Raw genomic sequence first — 20,628 nt, 5'->3', positions numbered from 1 at the left:
CTCGACCAACGCGAGCAGCAATGTCGCGATACGATAAACCGCATTTGCGATTGGCTACAATCCGACCTTTATCAAAGTCGGAAACGTGATGGCACGCATTTATTCTCCTTAAACGAGGCATCACAACAACGTTTCACCAGGCAATGCCGGTGAACTGCTGTTTGTGTTTGAGAGATCAATTGGAAACTTTCCTCATGTCAGAACGTTGTAGGTGTCGCCACGGGCGCCAACCTTGTGTGAATGCTCTGAAAAGGTAATCACTTGCATATCACAGCATCTTCTTCCTGTCGGTTAAATTTCGCGTCTGTAGTACGTCATCTTCGTGGTGTAGCAATTTTAATGGCCAGTAGTGTATATCGAGCTATGTTACTTGGCAGTGGCACATCAGGCGAAAGCTACTTTTGTACACCGATGTATTTAACATACATAGAATATCGTAAAAAGAGGAAATCAATGCAAGTAACGCAGAAAATCCTGAGTTTCAACCCAGGATCTAACCCTGAACCATGCGGTCTATAATCTGGAACTTTAGAGTCTCCAAGGCACTCCGATTCGACTTCTAGAATTTTAAACGTCTGTGTAGTTTATTATGAAGTAGGGGCTTAAGGAATTTTTGATCATAATCAATTTGTAGAATGGAAATGAGGCTGAGTAGCGCAGCTGGTGAAATTTCAGGACGGTAACGTATAACCTCGGAGGTTCTACTATTTTATTCTGCCAGTACTTAATGCGGCGTTTAGTGCTTGTAAAATTCCTTGTGTGGGTAAAATGACAAGACGCATTATGGGTCACATTGCATGTTTAAGTTCGGGTTCCTCCATATTTAGCTGCGAAGACTGGTTCACTGCCAGAGGAAGTCACTGGTCCGTGCCTAATGAAGCATAGTAGTGCTGAAACAACCCTTGTGTTGATCATTACTTCCCTCTAAGGATCATTTATTCTGTGGGTGTAATAGAAACATTAGCAAGACAAAAAACCGTGAAGGAAGTCGTAGTTCAGGAATATATGGATGCTGCCTGTCCGTTGCAACTGACTCATCGTATTCGGGAGGAGCGAAGTTGAAATCCCCATCCGAAAATGCATATTTAGAGTTTACCTTGGTTTCCACTGATCGCCTATGGTGAAAATCGGTAGGTTTCCTTTGAATAGGTCACAGCAGATTTATGATATGTCATCAGCCCATCCGACTTGTCTCTAATGATCTCAGTTTAGTTGGGATGTAAAACTCTAATCTTCCTTTAATAGTTTGTTTCGCCTCCAAGTTACAGCAGAATCAGAGACCGAGTGCGAGAATTAGAAACTGGGCCAAGGCTGGTGAAAGTCGAAAGATGCTTTACTCGAGGGCACAAAAAAACAAAACGAATTCTGAGGAATGAAGTTGTTCATTTTGAGTGTTCTCTGAGAGTCATTAGTACATTTGTAAGAATAATCCTACTTTCGCTTAACATATAAATGTTTTATAGCTAGTTACCTCGCCAACATGGACAGTGCTACTGGCACGGTGCTCATCTGGCCATTTCCTGTGAGGAATTCTCCCGTCCTGTCCTGACTGGCCTCCTTTCTCTTGCGGCAGCCGTGGTAGAGCCCAATGCCCGTAGATACAGCCAGCATCCCTCCAAACACCAAATAGTCCGCAACCGAGAAGAATTGCGTCGACTGGCTCGCAACCCCCATGCTGAGATCTGGAAAGAACCGGAGACAAATAGCAAACGCTGTGCTGTGGAAGGAACTGTCAGAATAGAGCTTCGACGGCCTAAGAAACATTCTCACATTACCGCAGCAATGCTAATCCGTACGTATTATAAAAATAATTGTACGTACCTGTATTTACGTATGTCTGTAGGTATGTATGTTCTACATCTCCTCCTAAACAATTGGACCGATTTCTACCAAACTTGGTGCACTTGTCGCTTACTATTTGCAAAGAATCACTGATGGGGTAAAAGCCACCTACCTATCAAAGGGGTGGGGGTGGAGGTGAAAAACCAGTGTAGCGAAGGGCGCGAATAACCATACTTTGGTCATAAAGTGTTTGATAATGAAAGTACTTAGTGACTTGCAACAAACTTTACACATAATATCAAACCTTTAGAAAACTTTTTCTTGCTGACAACCCACGCAAAATGATTAAAGCAGAAAATTTTATCGCTTACAACATTTTCACTGTTCATGCCGTAAAACTGCCGCATGAAGCATGACGTTTTAATCTATTACTTCATTACTTCTAACCGTATTAGCGACACATATTGCAGACAGTTTTCACATATACCACTAAACGTACCAGCAAAATTATATCATTGTACGACACATAGTTCAGGAGATACTACGCCATAGCCATTAACAGAGATGCGTGAATAACTGCCGGAACATGTATCACGTTTTAATTTGTTATTTCGTTACTACTAGTTTTATTCGCAAAACATTTTGCAGGCAGTATTCACATAGTATACTGAATGTACCTACGAAAATATATCGTTCTACGACACAGTTCAAAAGATGTTACGTCAAATACTGAGATGCGAGAAAAACGGCTGCATCGTGTATGACGTAATATATTACCTCTTTACTACTAACTCTATTTGCAATACATTGCCGGCCGGAGTGGCGGAGCGGTTCTAGGCGCTACAGTCTGGAACCGCGCGACCGCTACGGTCGCAGGTTCGAATCCTGCCTCGGACATGGATGTGTGTGATGTCCTTAGGTTAGTTAAGTTTAAGTAGTTCTAAGTTCTGGGGGACTGATGACCACAGCAGTTAAGTCCCATAGTGCTCAGAGTAATTTGAATCATTTTGAATTTTGCAATACATTTCGCAGACAATATCCACATACGCCGCTGAATGTACCTACAAAAAAAATCACAGCATGACTCATAGTTCATGAGGTATGGCTAAATTGTTCAAATGGCTCTGAGCACTATGGGACTTAACTTCTGAGGTCATCAGTCCCCTAGAACTTTGAGCTACTTAAACCTAACTAACCTAAGGACATCACACACACCCATGCCCGAGGCAGGATTCGAACCTGCGACCGTAGCGGTCGCGCGGTTCCAGACTGTAGCGTCTAGAACCGTTCGGCCACACCGGCCGGCCATGAGATATGCCGTCACAAACAGTGAGATGGCTGAAAAACAGCCGCGTCATTCAAGGTGTTTAAATTTATTACTGCGTTGCTACTAATTCTATTCATAACATATTTCGCAGGTTGCAGGCACATATACGAGGTGCATTCAAGTTCTAAGGCCTCCGATTTTTTTTCTAATTAACTACTCACCCGAAATCGACGAAACTGGCGTTACTTCTCGTCGTAATCGCCCTGCAGACATACACATTTTTCACAACGCTGACGCCATGATTCCATGGCAGCGGCGAAGGCTTCTTTAGGAGTCTGTTTTGACCACTGGAAAATCGCTGAGGCAATAGCAGCACGGCTGGTGAATGTGCGGCCATGGAGAGTGTCTTTCAACGTTGGAAAAAGCCAAAAGTCACTAGGAGCCAGGTCAGGTGAGTAGGGAGCATGAGGAATCACTTCAAAGTTGTTATCACGATGAAACTGTTGCGTAACGTTAGCTCGATGTGCGGGTGCGTTGTCTTGGTGAAACAGCACATGCGCAGCCCTTCCCGGACGTTTTTGTTGCAGTGCAGGAAGGAATTTGTTCTTCAAAACATTTTCGTAGGATGCACCTGTTACCGTAGTGCCCTTTGGAACGCAATGGGTAAGGATTACGCCCTCGCTGTCCCAGAACATGGACACCATCATTTTTTCAGCACTGGCGGTTACCCGAAATTTTTTTGGTGGCGGTGAATCTGTGTGCTACCATTGAGCTGACTGGCGCTTTGTTTCTGGATTGAAAAATGGTATCCACGTCTCATCCATTGTCACAACCGACGAAAAGAAAGTCCCATTCATGCTGTCGTCGCGCGTCAACATTGGTTGGCAACATGCCACACGGGCAGCCATGTGGTCGTCCGTCAGCATTCGTGGCACCCACCTGGATGACACTTTTCGCATTTTCAGGTCGTCATGCAGAATTGCGTGCACAGAACCCACAGAAATGCCACCTCTGGAGGCGATCTGTTCAACAGTCATTCAGCGATTCCCCAAAACAATTCTCTCCACTTTCTCGATCATGTCGTCAGACCGGCTTGTGCGAGCCCGAGGTTGTTTCGGTTTGTTGTCACACGATGTTCTGCCTTCATTAAACTGTCGCACCCACGAACGCACTTTTGACACATCCATAACTCCATCACCACATGTCTCCTTCACCTGTCTATGAATTTCAATTGGTTTCACACCACGCAAATTCAGAAAACGAATGATTGCACGCTGCTCAAGTAAGGAAAACGTCGCCATTTTAAGTATTTAAAACAGTTCTCATTCTTGCGGCTGGCGGTAAAATTCCATGTACCGTACGGTGCTGCCATCTCTGGGACGTATTGACAATGAACGCGGCCTCATTTTAAAACAATGCGCATGTTTCTATCTCTTTCCAGTCCGGAGAAAAAAAATCGGAGGCCTTAGAACTTGAATGCACCTCGTACTGCTGGATGTAGCTGCTAAAGTACATCGATGTGCAGCACATAGTTCAGGAAATGTGACGTCATTAGCATGAAGACGCGTGAAAACGTAACTGCAGGGCGAAATTCGCTAGAGATGCAGGTGAAATATGCGTCCAAATACGTGTGAAATACATTTGAGATGTGCATATGCGGACAGGACCACGAGTAAAAAGCTCATCCTAAATCTCTGGAACGATTTCAACCAAATTTGGTATGCATATCAGTTACGATATGGAAAGTTATTCAGTAGGGGTAAGAACCACCAGCCTCCTATTGAGGTTACCGCGATAACGTGGAGAGAGACAGAGGGAGGAGATGGACAGACAGTGTGCGGCCCGGAGGACATGTACACAGATGTGCTCTGTATGAAAAACGCTGACTGCACTGTGTGCAGTGTGTGGCTGGTTGGACTCATTGTTGGAATATTCGCTAGTGTAGTGTTGGGCAGTTGTATATGAACAGCGCGTAGCGTTGGGCAGTTGGAGGTGAGCCGCCAGCAGTGGTGGATGTGGAGAGAGAGATGCCAGAGTTTTGAGAGGTTACTATAAGCGGACGATCTGGACGTGTGTCCGCCAAAAAAAGGAAATTTGTAAAGATGAATGTCATGAATTGATATACAGGGTGTTACAAAAAGGTACGGCCAAACTTTCAGGAAACATTCCTCACACACAAATAAAGAAAAGATGTTATGTGGACATGTGTCCGGAAACGCTTAATTTACATGTTAGAGCTCATTTTAGTTTGTTCTTCCACCTACGCTCAATGGAGCACGTTATCATGATTTCATACGGCATACTCTACCTGTGCTGCTAGAAAATGTGCCATACAAGTACGACACAACATGTGGTTCATGCACGATGGAGTTCCTGCACATTTCAGTCGAAGTGTTCGTACGCTTCTCAACAACAGATTCGGTGACCGATGGATTGGTAGAGGCGGACCAATTCCATGGCCTCCACGATCTCCTGACCTCAACCCTCTTGACTTTCATTTATGGGGGCGTTTGAAAGCTCTTGTCTACGCAACCCCGGTACCAATGTAGAGACTCTTCGTGCTCGTATTGTGGACGGCTGTGATACAATACGCCATTCTCCAGGGCTGCATCAGCGCATCAGGGATTCCATGCGACGGAGGGTGGATGCATGTATCCTCGCTAACGGAGGACATTTTGAACATTTCCTGAAACAAAGTGTTTGAAGTCACGCTGGTACGTTCTGTTGCTGTGTGTTTCCATTCCATGATTAATGTGATTTGAAGAGAAGTAATAAAATGAGCTCTAACATGGAAAGTAAGCGTTTCCGGACACATGTCCGCATAACATCTTTTCTTTGTTTGTTTGTGAAGAATGTTTCCTGAAAGTTTGGCCGTACCTTTTTGTAACACCCTGTATATGACTTTTGAACGCTATTTAGGTAAATTCATTGTTTGTTCTCTATCAAAATCTTTCATTTGCTAACTATGCCTATCAGTAGTTAGTGCCTTCAGTAGTTAGAATCTTTTATTTAGCTGGCAGTATTAGCGCTCGCTGTATTGCAGTAGTTCGAGTAACGAAGATTTTTGTGAGGTAAGTGATTCACGAAAGGTATAGGTTATTGTTAGTCAGGGCCATTCTTTTGTAGGGATTATTGAAAGTCAGATTGCGTTGCGCTAAAAATATTCTGTGTCAGTTTAGTGGTGATCAGAAGAAGTAAAGAGAGAAATGTCTGAGTACGATCAGTTTTGCTCAGCCGTTTGAAAATCAAATAACGAAAGAGTTTTTCCAGCTCTGTCATTCATAATTTTTCAAGGGATGTTTCAATCTAAATTACTTACATTTTAATTATTTAAAGACAATTACCAATAACATCAGAAGATGTATCCATATTTTGAGTTTACAGTCTGGTAATACATTAAATGTTCTTAGGCAAAAACTACAAGCTTGATACGGTTTTTCCAAAAGAGGTGAAGGTTTTCCATTATTCAGGCATCTGGGCAGTGTTCTCCACAAGTATGCCAGAAAGACACAGACAACACATTATATTTTGACAGAACTGCAAGCTGCTGATTTTTCAAGACGGTATCTCTGTTGAAGCTAAGGTAGTCCTGTATTCAGGAAATGAGCGTAGGGCTGCAGATACTGAAATTTTGTGTAACCGTACTTGGTCAAGTCCCGGTGGAAGCGGTTTGCCATTGGCTTACTCCGACCTGTTATGAAGTGTGAACTGCGTTTCCGTGCCGTGTAGATGACTGTTATGCGTACTTGTACAATGTAGCGTTGGGTTTCTGAAGGGAAGGGAGGGTGAAACCAGATGCCGGCACACAGCCCACTCCTCTCGAATAGAACCACGGGTGCCGCTAAGCGTAACGTCCCTATCCGACGGACGTATCACCATCAAGAGTGTCACATACACTCACTTCATGAGACACTGCTGAAAAGTTTGGAATCTAATCCAGGGCATCGGCACAAAAGACTGGTGATCAGGAACCTGATGCCACCACTGACGCTCCCCATGCCGGTAAAATATTGACACTGAAAGTTTTCCACCACCAGGGTTCGAATCGGCATACCTCCTAGTCAAACGCCACTGCAGAAACGTGCGTTAGGGACCTCGGTTACGGAGAAGGCTGATCCCTGTTTGCTTGTGCTTAATTTCGGCGGTTTGAGACGTCAAAGCTCCTTGAATAATGTGTTTGGTATCTTATCAGTTACGTGACCGATTTGCCATCAGTGTAATATCGACGCACGGGCTGCGACTACTAAATAGCGCATAAACGGGCGTGAGTTCAGTTTACTGTCCTGTTCAAGTGTCGGTAGGAGTATTCGTGCGTCTCTATTACAGTGGTGGCTAATGAGTTGCATAAGATTAGGATACCGAACGCAATCCCAAGAGATCAGAAGCCACCGTTCTCAACCTTCGATGCCTCCCAGCCCAGAGACTATGCGTTCCGGACAAAGGTTCACTTTTGAAAAGTGAGAAATTTGCTGTCTCGTACAACATGATAAACGATATCAGTGTTTTCCCAAACATTTCATAGAGTGGTCTGCTCTCGAAATAGGCTTAGATTTGCTTTCCCTACGACACTTTTTAAATCTATTTCAGGACTTCCTCATCTTACGACACCCGTTGACGATCAAACAATTTATCAGGCTCCAAGTGTATTCAGATTATTTGACAGCGCGTTGCTCTGTTCAACGTTTTTGTCAAGAATTGACTGTGTTTCACGCGTTTGAGAGAAATTTTGGTTAACGGCCAACTTTGAGCATTTACGTAGGCGTTTGTCAAACAGTATCCAATTGATTGACAGAGTTCGAGGATGTCGGACCTGTTGATGTTTCGTCACGCATTTTTAGCGAGAAATATTTTTTCTCTTTATATCGCATGTTTCCACAGCTGTGGATCAAAAGAGATCAAAAGAGTTTATGGATAAAAACAAAAGATCACTGTACGGCAAGTTGAAAAAGAGAGAAGATGAGAGAGGGGATATTTATATATGCGTAATAAACCCCTTCTCCTTCGTACCTTCTCTGTGTTACCACAGATGACGTGTCACTGATCTCATTTGTACGAAGACTGCAGTACACGCTAGGTGCCGATTTGCTTCCACCGCCCTGCGTGAAATGCATGAGTTCTAATAAACACTTATCAACCTACAGTCTTCTATAGTTGTTCTCCCCTGCGCAGAAAACAGCACACAGATCGTGAAACCGTCATCTTGAAGCTGTAAGAAGCTTTCAGCGAAGAACTGATATTATGTGAATAATTAAATTTCCAATTCGTTTGTTTATGTGGGATCGCACTCGCTTTTTATTGGCAGAACACGAGAAACTGCACAATTACATTTCACTTTACAGTCACAAATAATATCCATTCTTCGACAAAACAATGAACTACGGATTTCCGTAATTACTATCACACTGTTATCAGCTGCATGTCCATGTAACCATACATTGCTAATAAAGTCTTAACCCGATGCCGACCCCGGCAGACAACATCTCCGTCCTCCGAGACTGCCGAACCAGCTATGATGCCTGCCTTTTTATTTATCAGTTGTTTATTATTCTGCTAGTTATTAATACTTGTGAAATAATGGAACAATAGCACGCTATTGAGAGATGCTTTAATTTGAAATGCAAGTAAATAAGGTATTTAATTTTGCTAATATTGTATTGTATTGTATGTTAATCGGGGACCTAGAAACGACGGAGAGGCTCCGTCCCCGCCGCAGCCGCAGTGGTCCACAACCCCACGACGACTACCGCAGTCAACTTCACCCCTCTGCCGCCCCACACCGAACCCAGTGTTATTGTGCGGTTCGGCCCCCGGTGGACCCCCCAGGGAACGTCTCACACCAGACGAGTGTAGCCCCTATGTTTGCGTGGTAGAGAAATGATGGTGTACGCGTACGTGGAGAACTTGTTTGCGCAGCAAACGCCGACATAGTCCACCTGAGGCGGAATAAGGGGAACCAGCCCGCATTCGCCGAGGCAGATGGAAAACCGCCTAAAAACCATCCACAGACTGGCCGGTTCACCGGACCAGGCGCTTCTTCCCGCCCGGAAAGCTGTGCGTTAGACCGCGTAATAATAACAAAAGATTATAATTTCGACGTGCAACTTTCGAATGCAACAGCCAGTCGCTGAGAAGGACCACCCGTACCGAGTACACCATATGTCATCGGTACCTCACACCACATTACGTCAGTTTCCCACTGCTGCCTTCTCAACTGCTCTTATAAGAGCTTCTTGTACCTGAATATGATGGCTGTAAAGCCAAAAATATTACAACTGGCAGTTACCAAAATGTTGCGTCTTACCCATCCCAATATTACACAGGAAGATGCAATGGAAAAAATCGGTATTCTACGGACGACGTACAGGCGGGAGTGCAACGAAACAATATTTTCTTTTATTACTTCATTTACTGCTTCACGTGTTTTCACAGTGACGTCACTCAGTGTTGAGGTGCAATGCAAGATATACGTTTTAATCTTCGAAATATGCGCCAGTTTGCAGATATCTCAGAAGTTATAGATAATGGCTGAGAAATTGGAATAGATTTTCACATAACTGTACCTTCTTCTTCAATGTGAGTACGAAGTTATTGTACCGCATTATTAAAAGTTTCAGTGCCCATACGGGGAATGTTAAGTTCTGAACTTCTGAATGTAATATTTCCTTTAGTTAATTTTCATGGTTATACAATGTGATTCAGCTGCCCCTACCACTGTCGCTTTGTGCAACCCAAAATATTATAGCTGGCCTACGTAAACCACACGCGAAATTTTCACATTCCCTTGCTTGCTACGTGCAAACTGCTAGTGACACAGAAAAAATGAGCAGGACCTTTTTGTAGGAAAATTCATGTAGTTAAATTTTGTACTGGGATACGTTTTCGCTAGAGGTAATAACTTTAGAGTTATTCAAGAAAAATATACAAAATTTACCTTCAAACGCTCCTGTGGGACTAACAATTCGCGCATAGCGAGCGAGAGAATATGAAAATCTTGAGAGTGGTATGTGAAGGACAGCTATAACGTTGCGGGATGCATTAAACGACGGCAGTAGGGGGAGCTGCATCACGCCGTATGTACGGGGGGCGTTCTCTAAGTAACAATTTAGGTTGAAAAAACGCTGAATTTGTCGTAGGACATTGTGGAATATTCCTACTTCAGCCCTCACAGTTTCGTGAAGTTACGATAGGTGGCGACGCTATAAGCAACTTTCAAAATTGTGCCTGTTGCGGAGGTGCGTTCCAACAAGAGAACTGCCACTGTTTCTTTTGGCGGAAAACCAGAGCATCGCAGACATTTATAGGCGCTTGCAGAATATCTATGGAGACCTGGCAGTGATCAAAAGCACGATGAGTCGTTGGGCGAGGCGTCCGTCATCACCGCAAGAAGGACGCGCAAACATGTCCGGTCGGCCGCACACAGTTGTGACTTCTGCAGTGCTGGAACGCGCGGATACTCTCATTTGAGGTGATCGTCACCACAAAAACGCAAACGAACGTCTCCTTCTCCATGACAACGGAAGGCCTCATGCAAGTCTGAGTACCCTAGAGAAGCTCACAAAACTTCATTGAACTCTTTCTTCTCGTCCACACAGATCTATCACCTTTCGACTTCCATCTGTTTGGCCCAATGAAGGAGGCACTCCACCGGAAGCAGTACGTGGATGATGGGGAGGTTATTATGCAGCAAGACCTTGGCTGCGACGCCGACCAGTGGAGTGGTACCATGTGGGTTGGGTTGGGTTGGGTTGTTTTGGGGGAGGAGACCAGACAGCGAGGTCATCGGTCTCATCGGATTAGGGATGGACGGGGAAGGAAGTCGGCCTTGCCCTTTGAAAGGAACCATCCCGGCATTTGCCTGGAGCGATTTAGGAAAATCACGAAACACCGAAATCAGGATGGCCGGACGCGGGATTGAACCGTCGTCCTCCCGAATGCGAGTCCAGTGTTACCATGTGGGCAAACAGGCCCTCCCAGTAAGGTGGCGTGAGGCCGTCGCATTGAACGGAGATCATGTTGAAAACTAAAGTTTTGTAGCCAAAAGAGTGGGGAATGATATGGACTATTGGGATACTGAATAAAGCCAACCAGCTTTCAGATAAAAATGTGTTGCATTTCTTATTTAATGCCCCTCGTATCTCTCAATTTCAACCGTTCGAGTAACGGCAGGAAGCTCTTTGCTTGCGTTGGTGGTCATTCTGCATAGTGTCAAAACAGTTCACGACACATTACGCACAGCGTGACAGCTGTTTCAAAGATGAAGTTAAGTTTGACAAACTTGGCTGGTACATCTGTGCGCTTGTATGATAAATCCACTGATAACAAAGATCAAATCTGACGAACAGGTTTGATCATTTACAGAGACCTTAACAGTTAAGATTATTATCAGATACAAGACGTAGGCTATAAGGGGCATTCAAATGAAACCCAGTCACTAGTGTAAAGTAATGGTAACGATTTTATTAACTGAAAAATGTAGTTATACACAGTACACATACTCAAAAATAGTCGTCAAAACTGTTGGCACATTTATCCCATTGCGACACTAGCCGGTCGATTCCATCCCTGAAGAAGCTAGTAGGCTGCAGTCGGATCCAGGCCTGGACCCAGTCACACACTTCGTCGGCCGTTGCGAATCGATGTACGCGAATAGCTTGTTTTAGAGGTCAAAACATATGAAAGTCACTCGGTGAGAGGTCAGGAGTGTACGGTGGATGTTCCAGCGTTTCTCACCGAAACGGCTGTAATGTTGTCCTCACATCATTGGCCGTGTGCGGGCGGCCATTATCATGCAGGAGGATAACGCCATTGGACAACATGCCTCGGCGTTTCGACTTGATGGCTCGTCTAAGGTTCTGTGGAGTGGCTTGATAAAGCTGGGCATTGATGGTGGTTCCCGTTCCAGGAACTCGACAAGCAGTGGGCCCTTGTGGTCAAAAAAGGACATCAAGACCTTACCAGAAATGGTGTGCACGGCCTTTGATTTCTTTGGAGGTGGTGAAGTTGCATGTTCCCACTGCTCGCTCTGACGCTTGCTTTCCGGTTCAAAATGATGACACCATGTTTCGTCACCTGTGACAATCGCGACAGAAAGCCGTACTCCTTCTCATGTTGACTCTGAAATTATTGGTGTATCTGAACACTTTTTAAATAAGGAGATAATTCAGAGGCTTCCTTTACCAGGATACAGGTTGGCTGGCAGCTTTTCGAGGAGCTCTTTGCGGTGTGGGGGAGTAGCCATGTATGTGAAAAACGGCATCCCATTTGAGTCAATTGATGTTTCAAAGTACTACTCTGAAAAGGTGTTTGAATGTTGTGCAGGTGTGGTTAAATTTAACGGAGCTTAACTTCTAATTGTTGTTATTTATAGATCCCCAGACTCCGATTTCACAACATTTTTTCTGAAGCTAGAGGAGTTTCTTGGTTCACTTTATAGGAAATACAAAAAGTTAGTTATATGTGGTGACTTCAATATTAATTGTATAAGTGATTGTGCAAGGAAATGGATGCTGGTAGACCTCCTTAATTCATATAATCTTATGCAAACCGTATTCTTTCCAACGAGAGTGCAAGGGAACAGTAGAACAACCATAGACAACATTTTTGTTCATTCCTCATTACTAGAAGGGCATTCTGTTAGCAAAAAGGTGAATGGCCTTTCAGATCATGATGCACACATTTTAACTCTAAAAGATTTTTATGCTGCAACACATGTCAAATATAGTTATCAACTTTTTAGGAAAGCTAATCCAGTTGCTGTAGAGACCTTTGTAAACCTTATCAAGGAACAAGAGTGGCAAGATGTTTATAGCGCTGATACAGTAGATGATAAATATAATGCTTTTCTCAAGACTTTTCTCGTGCTCTTTGAAAGTTGCTTTCTGTTACAAGGTTCTAAACAGGGTACTAGCACAAACAGGCAGCCTGGGTGGCTGACTAGAGGGATAAGAATACCTTGTAGAACAAAGTGTCAATCATATCAAAACGTTAGAAACAGTCAAAATCTAAATGCAGCAGCCCATTACAGACAGTATTGTAAGGTGCTTAAAAATGTTACTAGGAAGGCAAAAAGTATGTGGTATGCAGATAGAATAGCTAAGTCTCAGGATAAAATTAAAACCATATGGTCAGTCGTAAAGGAAGCGGCTGGTCTGCAGAGACAGGTCGAGGATATAGAATCAGTGCGTAGTGGGAATGTCCGTGTTACTGATAAGTCGCATATATGTACAGTATTTAATAATCACTTTCTGAATATAGCAGGTGAACTAAATAGAAACCTAGTCCCAACCAGGAATCATATCTCGCTCTTAGAAAAAAGTGTTCCGAGACTGTTACCTGAAATGCTCCTCCATGATATTGACAAGAGGCAGATTGAGTTAATAATCAAATCACTAAAGACCAAGAACTTTCATGGATATGATGGGGTATCTGGCAGAATACTGAAGTATTGTTCTATGTATGTTAGCCCAGTATTTAGCCATTTCTGTAACTTTTCCTTTAGGAGTGGCCAGTTTCCTGACCGATTAAAGTACTCCGTAGTGAAGCCACTTTATAAAAAGGGAGACAGGGATAATGTTGACAATTATAGACCTATTTCTATGCCATCGGTATTTGCTAAAGTTATCGAGAAGGTTGCATATACAAGGTTACTGGAGCATTTAAATTCACATAATTTGCTGTCAAAAGTTTGGGTTTGGTTTTAGAACTGGTTTAACAACTGAAAATGGTATATTCTCTTTTCTCTGTGAGGTTTTGGACGGATTAAATAAAAGGTTGCGAACGCTAGGTGTTTTCTTTGATTTAACGAAGGCTTTTGACTGTGTTGACCACAAAATATTACTGCAGAAGTTGGGCCGTTATCGTGTAAGGGGAGTAGCGTACAATTGGTCCACCTCTTACTTTAAGAATAGAAAGCAGAAGGTAATTCTCCGCAATATTGAGAGTGGTAGTGATGTTCAGTCCCAATGGGGCACTGTTAAGTGGGGCGTTCCCCAAGGGTCAGTGCTGGGGCCACTGCTGTTTCTTATTTATATAAATGATATGCCTTCTAGTATTACAGGTGATTCTAAAATATTTCTGTTTGCTGATGACACCAGCTTGATAGTGAAGGATCTTGTGTGTAATATTGAAACAGTATCAAATAATGTAGTTCATGGAATAAGTTCGTGGCTTGTGGACAATCATTTGATGCTAAATCACAGTAATACTCAGTTTTTACAGTTTCTAACTCACAATTCAACAAGAACCGATATTTTGATCAAACAGAATGGGCATATTATAAGCGAGACGGAACAGTTCAAGCTTCTAGGCGTTCGGATAGATGGTAAGCTGTTGTGGAAAGCCCATGTCCAGAATCTTGTTCAGAAACTAAATGCTGCTTTATTTACCATTAGAACAGTATCTGAAATAAGTGACACTTCAACACGAAAAGTAGTCTACTTCGCATATTTTCATACGCTTATGTCGTATGGTATTATCTTTTGGGGTAATTGTTCTGATTCAAAAAGGATATTTTTGGCTCAAAAACGGGCTGTTCGAGCTATATGTCGACCCATATTCAATAGTCTGGGAATTCTGACATTGCCCTCACAGTATATATTTTCTTTAATGTCGTTTATTGTTAGCAATATTAGCCTATTCCCAAGAGTTAGCAGCTTTCACTCAGTTAATACTAGGCAGAAATCAAATCTGTATGTGGAATGCACTTCCTTGACTCTTGTGCAGAAAGGAGTGCAGTATTCTGCTGCATCCATTTTCAATAAGCTACCACAAGAACTCAAAAATCTTAGCAGTAGCCCAAACCCCTTTAAGTCGAAACTGAAGAGTTTCCTCATGGCTCACTCCTATTCTGTCGAGGAGCTCCTGGAAGAGCTAAAAAATTAAGTAAATTCCAGTGTTACATTGTTGATTTTCTTTATTTAAATTTACGACTTGTCACCTGAATATGTTTTTTTTATATTTCATTTTATCTGTTTCTAATATCGTGTTATAATTTTATGTATTGACTCGTTCCATGACCATGGAGACTTCTCCTTAATTTGGTCCCACGGAACAGTAAATAAATAAAAAATAATGATAACGTTGCAGATGACTCAATGACAACGCCATTCGAGTATTACTCTGTTCGGCGGTCAGTTGGTGGGGAACCCACTGAGCACAGATTTTTCGAAAGTTCAAGTGTTGGTGCATTATGGTGTGGGCGGTGCCCACGCTAATACCCAGTAACCTATGGATCTCGCCCACGGTGATTTTGCGTTTGTCCAAGACTAAATCATTCACTTCCGCAACCATTTCCGGTGTGATGACACGATGAGCCTGCCCAGGACAAGCATCGTCTTCCAGTAACTTGCACCCTTCAAGGAATCGTTTGCGCCTTTCCACAACACTTGAACGACTCAGACTGTACTCACCGTACACAGCCTTCATCCGTCGATATATTTCACGTCCTCCAACTCCCTCCGCCGCCAAAAATCGAATCAATTCTCGTTGTTCCTCCTTACTTGCCTGCATGTTCGGTAGTGGACGATAACTTGTGTGACCACCCTCTCTTCGGCGTGAAACCACACTGGCGCTATGCAACATCAAACGGTGCGCACGCGTCCGTCACTCTACCAAAAGTTGGCGCCACCATACCCGCAGTTACGTGGTGCCACCTTAAGTGTAAGGCAAAGGCAGACGCACTGATCAGGTTTCATTTAAATGAACCTCGTATTTTAGAGCAATTCATTTCTACAGAATTATGTTCAAAACGTGCAACTAAAATTATTTCCTTATAGTATTGCTGCTAAGCGTTTTGATATAAAATTTGTCTTATCCTGCTACTTATAAAAATTAAAAGCACCGAGTTACATTTTTGTGTCTGTCAAACGATGATTGCTTCGATTGAAGAAAAGAGGCAACCGAGGGACGTGGCCTAGGAATTAAAGTTCTTGACGCGCGTTCGTAACGGTGGGGTTCAAGTCCCCGTCCGACCATCCAGATTCATGTTCCCTTGATTTCCCCAGTTCGATTCCTTTGAAAAGGACGCAATCGATTTTCTTGTCATCGATCTTGTGCTCGATCTTTAATGACCTAGACATCGGAAACTTCTCCATTAAGATCTTATAACAAATTTTACCCGTTCATAAGGCATAGAAATTTTTCTCGGTAAATTATGAGCAACTGAATTTATGACGATCACGTTATCCTCCCCCTGGCTCTTATTTATAGCAGAAATTTTGAATTTTGATTTGAATTTTTATTGATAATGTGAGTAGCCGCTCCTACGTAACGAAGTCAACAGCGAATTTGAAACTGTTTCTGCGTACTGCAGTGAGGTTTTAGGTGCAGATCGGAATGTCTGTACTGGCGGAGATGGAAGTCCTTCCACCGACAGGCAGAAGACACTACGCGGCACGGCCACTCACTCAGTTCCAATCCTGCTGTCAGACGGTACAGTTCAGCACCTGCAGACAGCTCACTACCTTTCCCGCAATTATGCTACAAGTTCCGTTTTGAAGCTGTCCGTGTCTGCTCCGCTAATATACACTACTGGCCATTAAAATTGCTACACCACGAAGATGTGCTACAGACGCGAAATTTAACCGACAGGAAGAAGATGCTGTGATATGCAAATGATTAGCTTTTCAGAGCGTTCACATAAGGATGGCACCAGTGGCGACACCTACAACGTGCTGACATGAGGAAAGTTTCCAGCCGATTTCTCATCCACAAACAGCAGTTGAACGGCGTTGCCTGGTGAAACGTTGTTGTGAAGCCTCGTGTAAGGAAGAGGAATGCGTACCATCACGTTTCCGACTTTGATAAAGGTCAGATTGTAGCCTATCGCGATTGCGGTTAACGTATCGCGACATTGCTTCTCGCGTTGGTCGAGATCCAATTACTGTTAGCAGAATATGGAATCGGTGGGTTCAGGAGGGTATTACGGAACGTCGTGCTGGATCCCAACGGCCTCGTATCACTAGCAGTCGAGATGACAGGCATCTTATCCGCGTGGCTGTATCGGATCGTGCAGCCACGTCTCGATCCCTGAGTCAATAGATGTGGACGTTTGCAAGACAACAACCATCTGCACGAACAGTTCGACGACGTTTGCAGCAGCATGCACTATCAGCTCGGAGACCACGGCTGCGGTTATCCTTGACGCTGCAACACGGACAGGAGCGCCTGCGATGGTGTACTCAATGACGAACCTGGGTGCATGAATGGCAAAACGTCATTTTTTCGGATGAATCCAGGTTCTATTTACAGCATCATGATGGTCGCATCCGTGTTTGGCGACATCGCGGTGAACGCACATTGGAAGCGTGTATTCGTCATCGCCATACTGGCGTATCACCCAGGGTGATGGTATGGGGTGCCATTGGTTACAAGTCCCGGTCACCTCTTGTTCGCATTGACGGCACTTTGAACAGTGGACGTTACATTTCAGATGTGTTACAACCGGTGGATCTACCCTTCATTCGATCCCTGCGAAATCCTACATCTCAGTAGGATAATGCACGACCGCATGTTGCATGTCCTGTACGGGCCTTTCTGGATACAGAAAATGCTCGGCTGCTGCCCTGGTCAGCACATTATCCAGATCTCTCACCAACTGAAAACGTCTGGTCAATGGTGGCCGAGCAACTGGCTCGTCACAATACGCCAGTCACTACTCTTGATGAACTGTGGTATCTTGTTGAAGCTGCTTGGGCAGCTGTACCTGTACACGCCATCCAAGCTCTGTTTGACTCAATGCCCAGGCGTATCAAGGCCGTTATCACGGCCACGGGTGGTTGTTCTGGGTACTGATTTATCAGGAAACATGCACCTAAATTGCGTTCTAGTATAATATATTTATCCAATGAATACCCGTTTATCATCTGCATTTCTTCTTGGTGTAGCAATTTTAATGGCCAGTGGTGTACTTTTGTTACCGCCTCTCGTGCCCACAACTCCATCAGGCGGCATTCAACGGTCGCGTTGGGCGGTTGTGATAATGTTTTGGCTCATCTGCGTATCTTTCTTGTTTTCTCAGCGTTATTTATTTTTGGCATAGTTGTCTATTATCCTACGTGCGTGCACTACAGCATATGTAATTAAAATAGAACATATCATTATGGTGACTGAAATAACAGCGTGTCCGCTTTTGACAGGGCTTTCCCTGTAAAGGAATGTGGGACATGAGCTTCGCCTGAAATAGCACCATTTATGGGATCGTTAATTTTTGGCGTACGTTATTTCAGCTTTGCTATGTTTTTAGCTGTTACTCTGTCAATATCGAAGCAGCAACAATTAAGGATAGTCATTCTGTTATATGTAGGCGAGGTCGCCAGAGCACAGTCGTAGGTTGGCTCCTTACGAAGTAAATATTCTCCCATTATCCTGATGAAGTCGAATGGAACCTGTGGTTCAAATGGTTCAAATGGCTCTGAGCACTATGGGACTTAAATGCTGGGGTCATCAGTCCTCTAGAACTTAGAACGACTTAAACCTAACTAACCTAAGGACATCACACACATCCATGCCCTAGGCAGAATTCGAACCTGCGACCGTAGCGGTCGCGCGGCTCCAGACTGTAGCGCCTAGAACCGCTCGGTCACACCGGCCTGCTGAACCTGTAGTACTGACATATATATCCTTCAGTAACTAACCACTGATTTGTGAAGAAGCTTCACAAGAAAAGTTTTAAGAAATGGTCACAAGAATGCAAAACACATGGAAATGAACACACTAAGTTAATCAGAGATTATAAGGAGGCAAAACAGTACTTGCCTAACAAGTTTGAAAGCGCTTTTGAAATGAAAAAAATGAACGCAGAAAAAATAAAGAAGCAAATGTAAAGCATATAGAATATCTGACGAGAAAGAACCATGTTATGCTCTTTCAGTAATTTGATTACCAAGGCGCGTGTGTTACACACGTTGGAGTCTTCTAATTTTTACGAAGATGGTTTACGAGCTTTTCATCTAATAGTAGGTACAGATGACAGAATAGAAGAAGCAGTAGTCGTCACAGACACAAGTATGGGAAAGACTCTACCTTTCCTGTTTTTCGATGATTTAGCAATATAGGAAAGATGTGAGTTCAGAGACTACTACGTCAAATTTACACAAGTAAGCCTTCTGTATTTCACGGACGAAGACGACCCTAATGAAATGAAAGTCTCATAATCTTAACTTTCTCTGACTGCGTAACCAGCAAATTCAGACATTACGAAAGGGACCGCAGCTTTACACGGAATGCACGTAACTACTATCTGTCCGCAGCTCGTGGTCGTGCGGTAGCGTTCTCGCTTCCCGCGCCCGGATTCCCGGGTTCGATTCCCGGCGGGGTCAGGGATTTTCTCTGCCTCGTGATGACTGGGTGTTGTGTGATGTCCTTAGGTTAGTTAGGTTTAAGTAGTTCTAAGTTCTAAGGGACTGATGACCTCAGATGTTAAGTCCCATAGTGCTCAGAACCATTTGAACCCATACTACTATCTGTTGTTCTTGGCGTAGACACTGATCTACCAGAAGTGTATAAGAGTTACACTCCAGAGAAATTCACAGTACCCACTGTATACTTCTAAAAATAGAGAACTTATTGGATGATGCTGGACAGTATGTTTTGCCCTTCAAAGAGCGAAAAGTGTAACACTTACTGAGATGTAAGTCATTTTATGTTATTACGAGACTGTCTGATGTGCACGAGACCAAAGAAGAATTCGACGACATGAGAACAGAAATAATTTGAAGTACTCGTATAATTTAGTCACGGTTTTGAAATTGCGAATTCAAATGTATTGACATTGTTTGCGCGCGTGTGTGTGTGTGTGTGTGTGTGAGAGAGAGAGAGAGAGAGAGAGTAGAGGAAGCCTTCTGCGCTTTATGCATCTGCACTTCTCCTTCATTGTCGACCTTAGTGTGTAATAAACGACTTTCTCACCGATTGTGTTTACAGACTCAGGAAATGACGTGAGCCTCTGTACTGGTCTCCGTGGTCCTTGGATGGCGTCGCTTCCTCATAACGCAGAGACGTTACTGTATACGTGTTAACACAGATGAAAACTCGAATGATTCAGAAATTAATATGAGTGGGAACTGAAATTAAGGACAACAATAGTCCCACTCTAGAGAAGAGTTACCGTTCAGAGAAATTCTCGGTACGCACTGCATACTTTTCAAAATAGCGCACGTTTTGGATTATGCTGAACAGTATTTTTTGCATTTCAAAGAGAGGAAAGTGTATCAATTGTTGAGATGTAAGTCAGTTAATGTTATTATGAGAATGTCTGAGGTGTAGCAGTCAGAAGCAGCAGTCATGAACTCCGTTTCCAAATGATTCTTTACATAAGAAAATCCAAGAGTATTACCTTAATACCCGCCTCCGTAGCCGAGGTCACTAACGCACACCGATGCAATGGGGCTCGTCTCGGATGTAAAGCCGGTTCGAATCCTGGTGGAGGATAAAACTCACTGCCTGTATTTGGCCGGTAACAGGAGGAGAGGTAGTGGATGAAGTTCCTGATCACCAGACTTTGCACTAACGTCCTGGAGTAAATTCCAAATCTAGCCGAAGTGTCTCATGAAGTAAGGGCATGTGATACTGTTGACGGTGAT

The 20,628-nt window shown here is 43.6% G+C and overlaps 1 protein-coding gene across 4 annotated transcripts in view; it reads right to left on the bottom strand.

Annotated features, from left to right (window-relative positions):
- LOC126471584 (sodium-coupled monocarboxylate transporter 1-like) overlaps positions 1-20,628 on the bottom strand; it is a 337,815-nt gene that overhangs the window by 135,498 nt on the left and 181,689 nt on the right. For 3 of the 4 annotated variants that reach the window (XM_050099818.1, XM_050099819.1, XM_050099817.1), the window contains exon 2: positions 1,472-1,682. In XM_050099818.1, the coding sequence (XP_049955775.1) occupies positions 1,472-1,682 (211 nt within the window). Of the gene's footprint in view, positions 1-1,471; positions 1,683-20,381; positions 20,465-20,628 lie in introns of those variants that run through there. The other variant, XM_050099820.1, reaches the window with a different exon arrangement.

Source organism: Schistocerca serialis, chromosome 3, assembly GCF_023864345.2.
Source record: "Schistocerca serialis cubense isolate TAMUIC-IGC-003099 chromosome 3, iqSchSeri2.2, whole genome shotgun sequence".
NCBI lineage: Eukaryota > Metazoa > Arthropoda > Insecta > Orthoptera > Acrididae > Schistocerca > Schistocerca serialis.
Note: the sequence above shows the minus strand (reverse complement) of the source record. Positions and strands in the feature narration are given on the sequence as shown.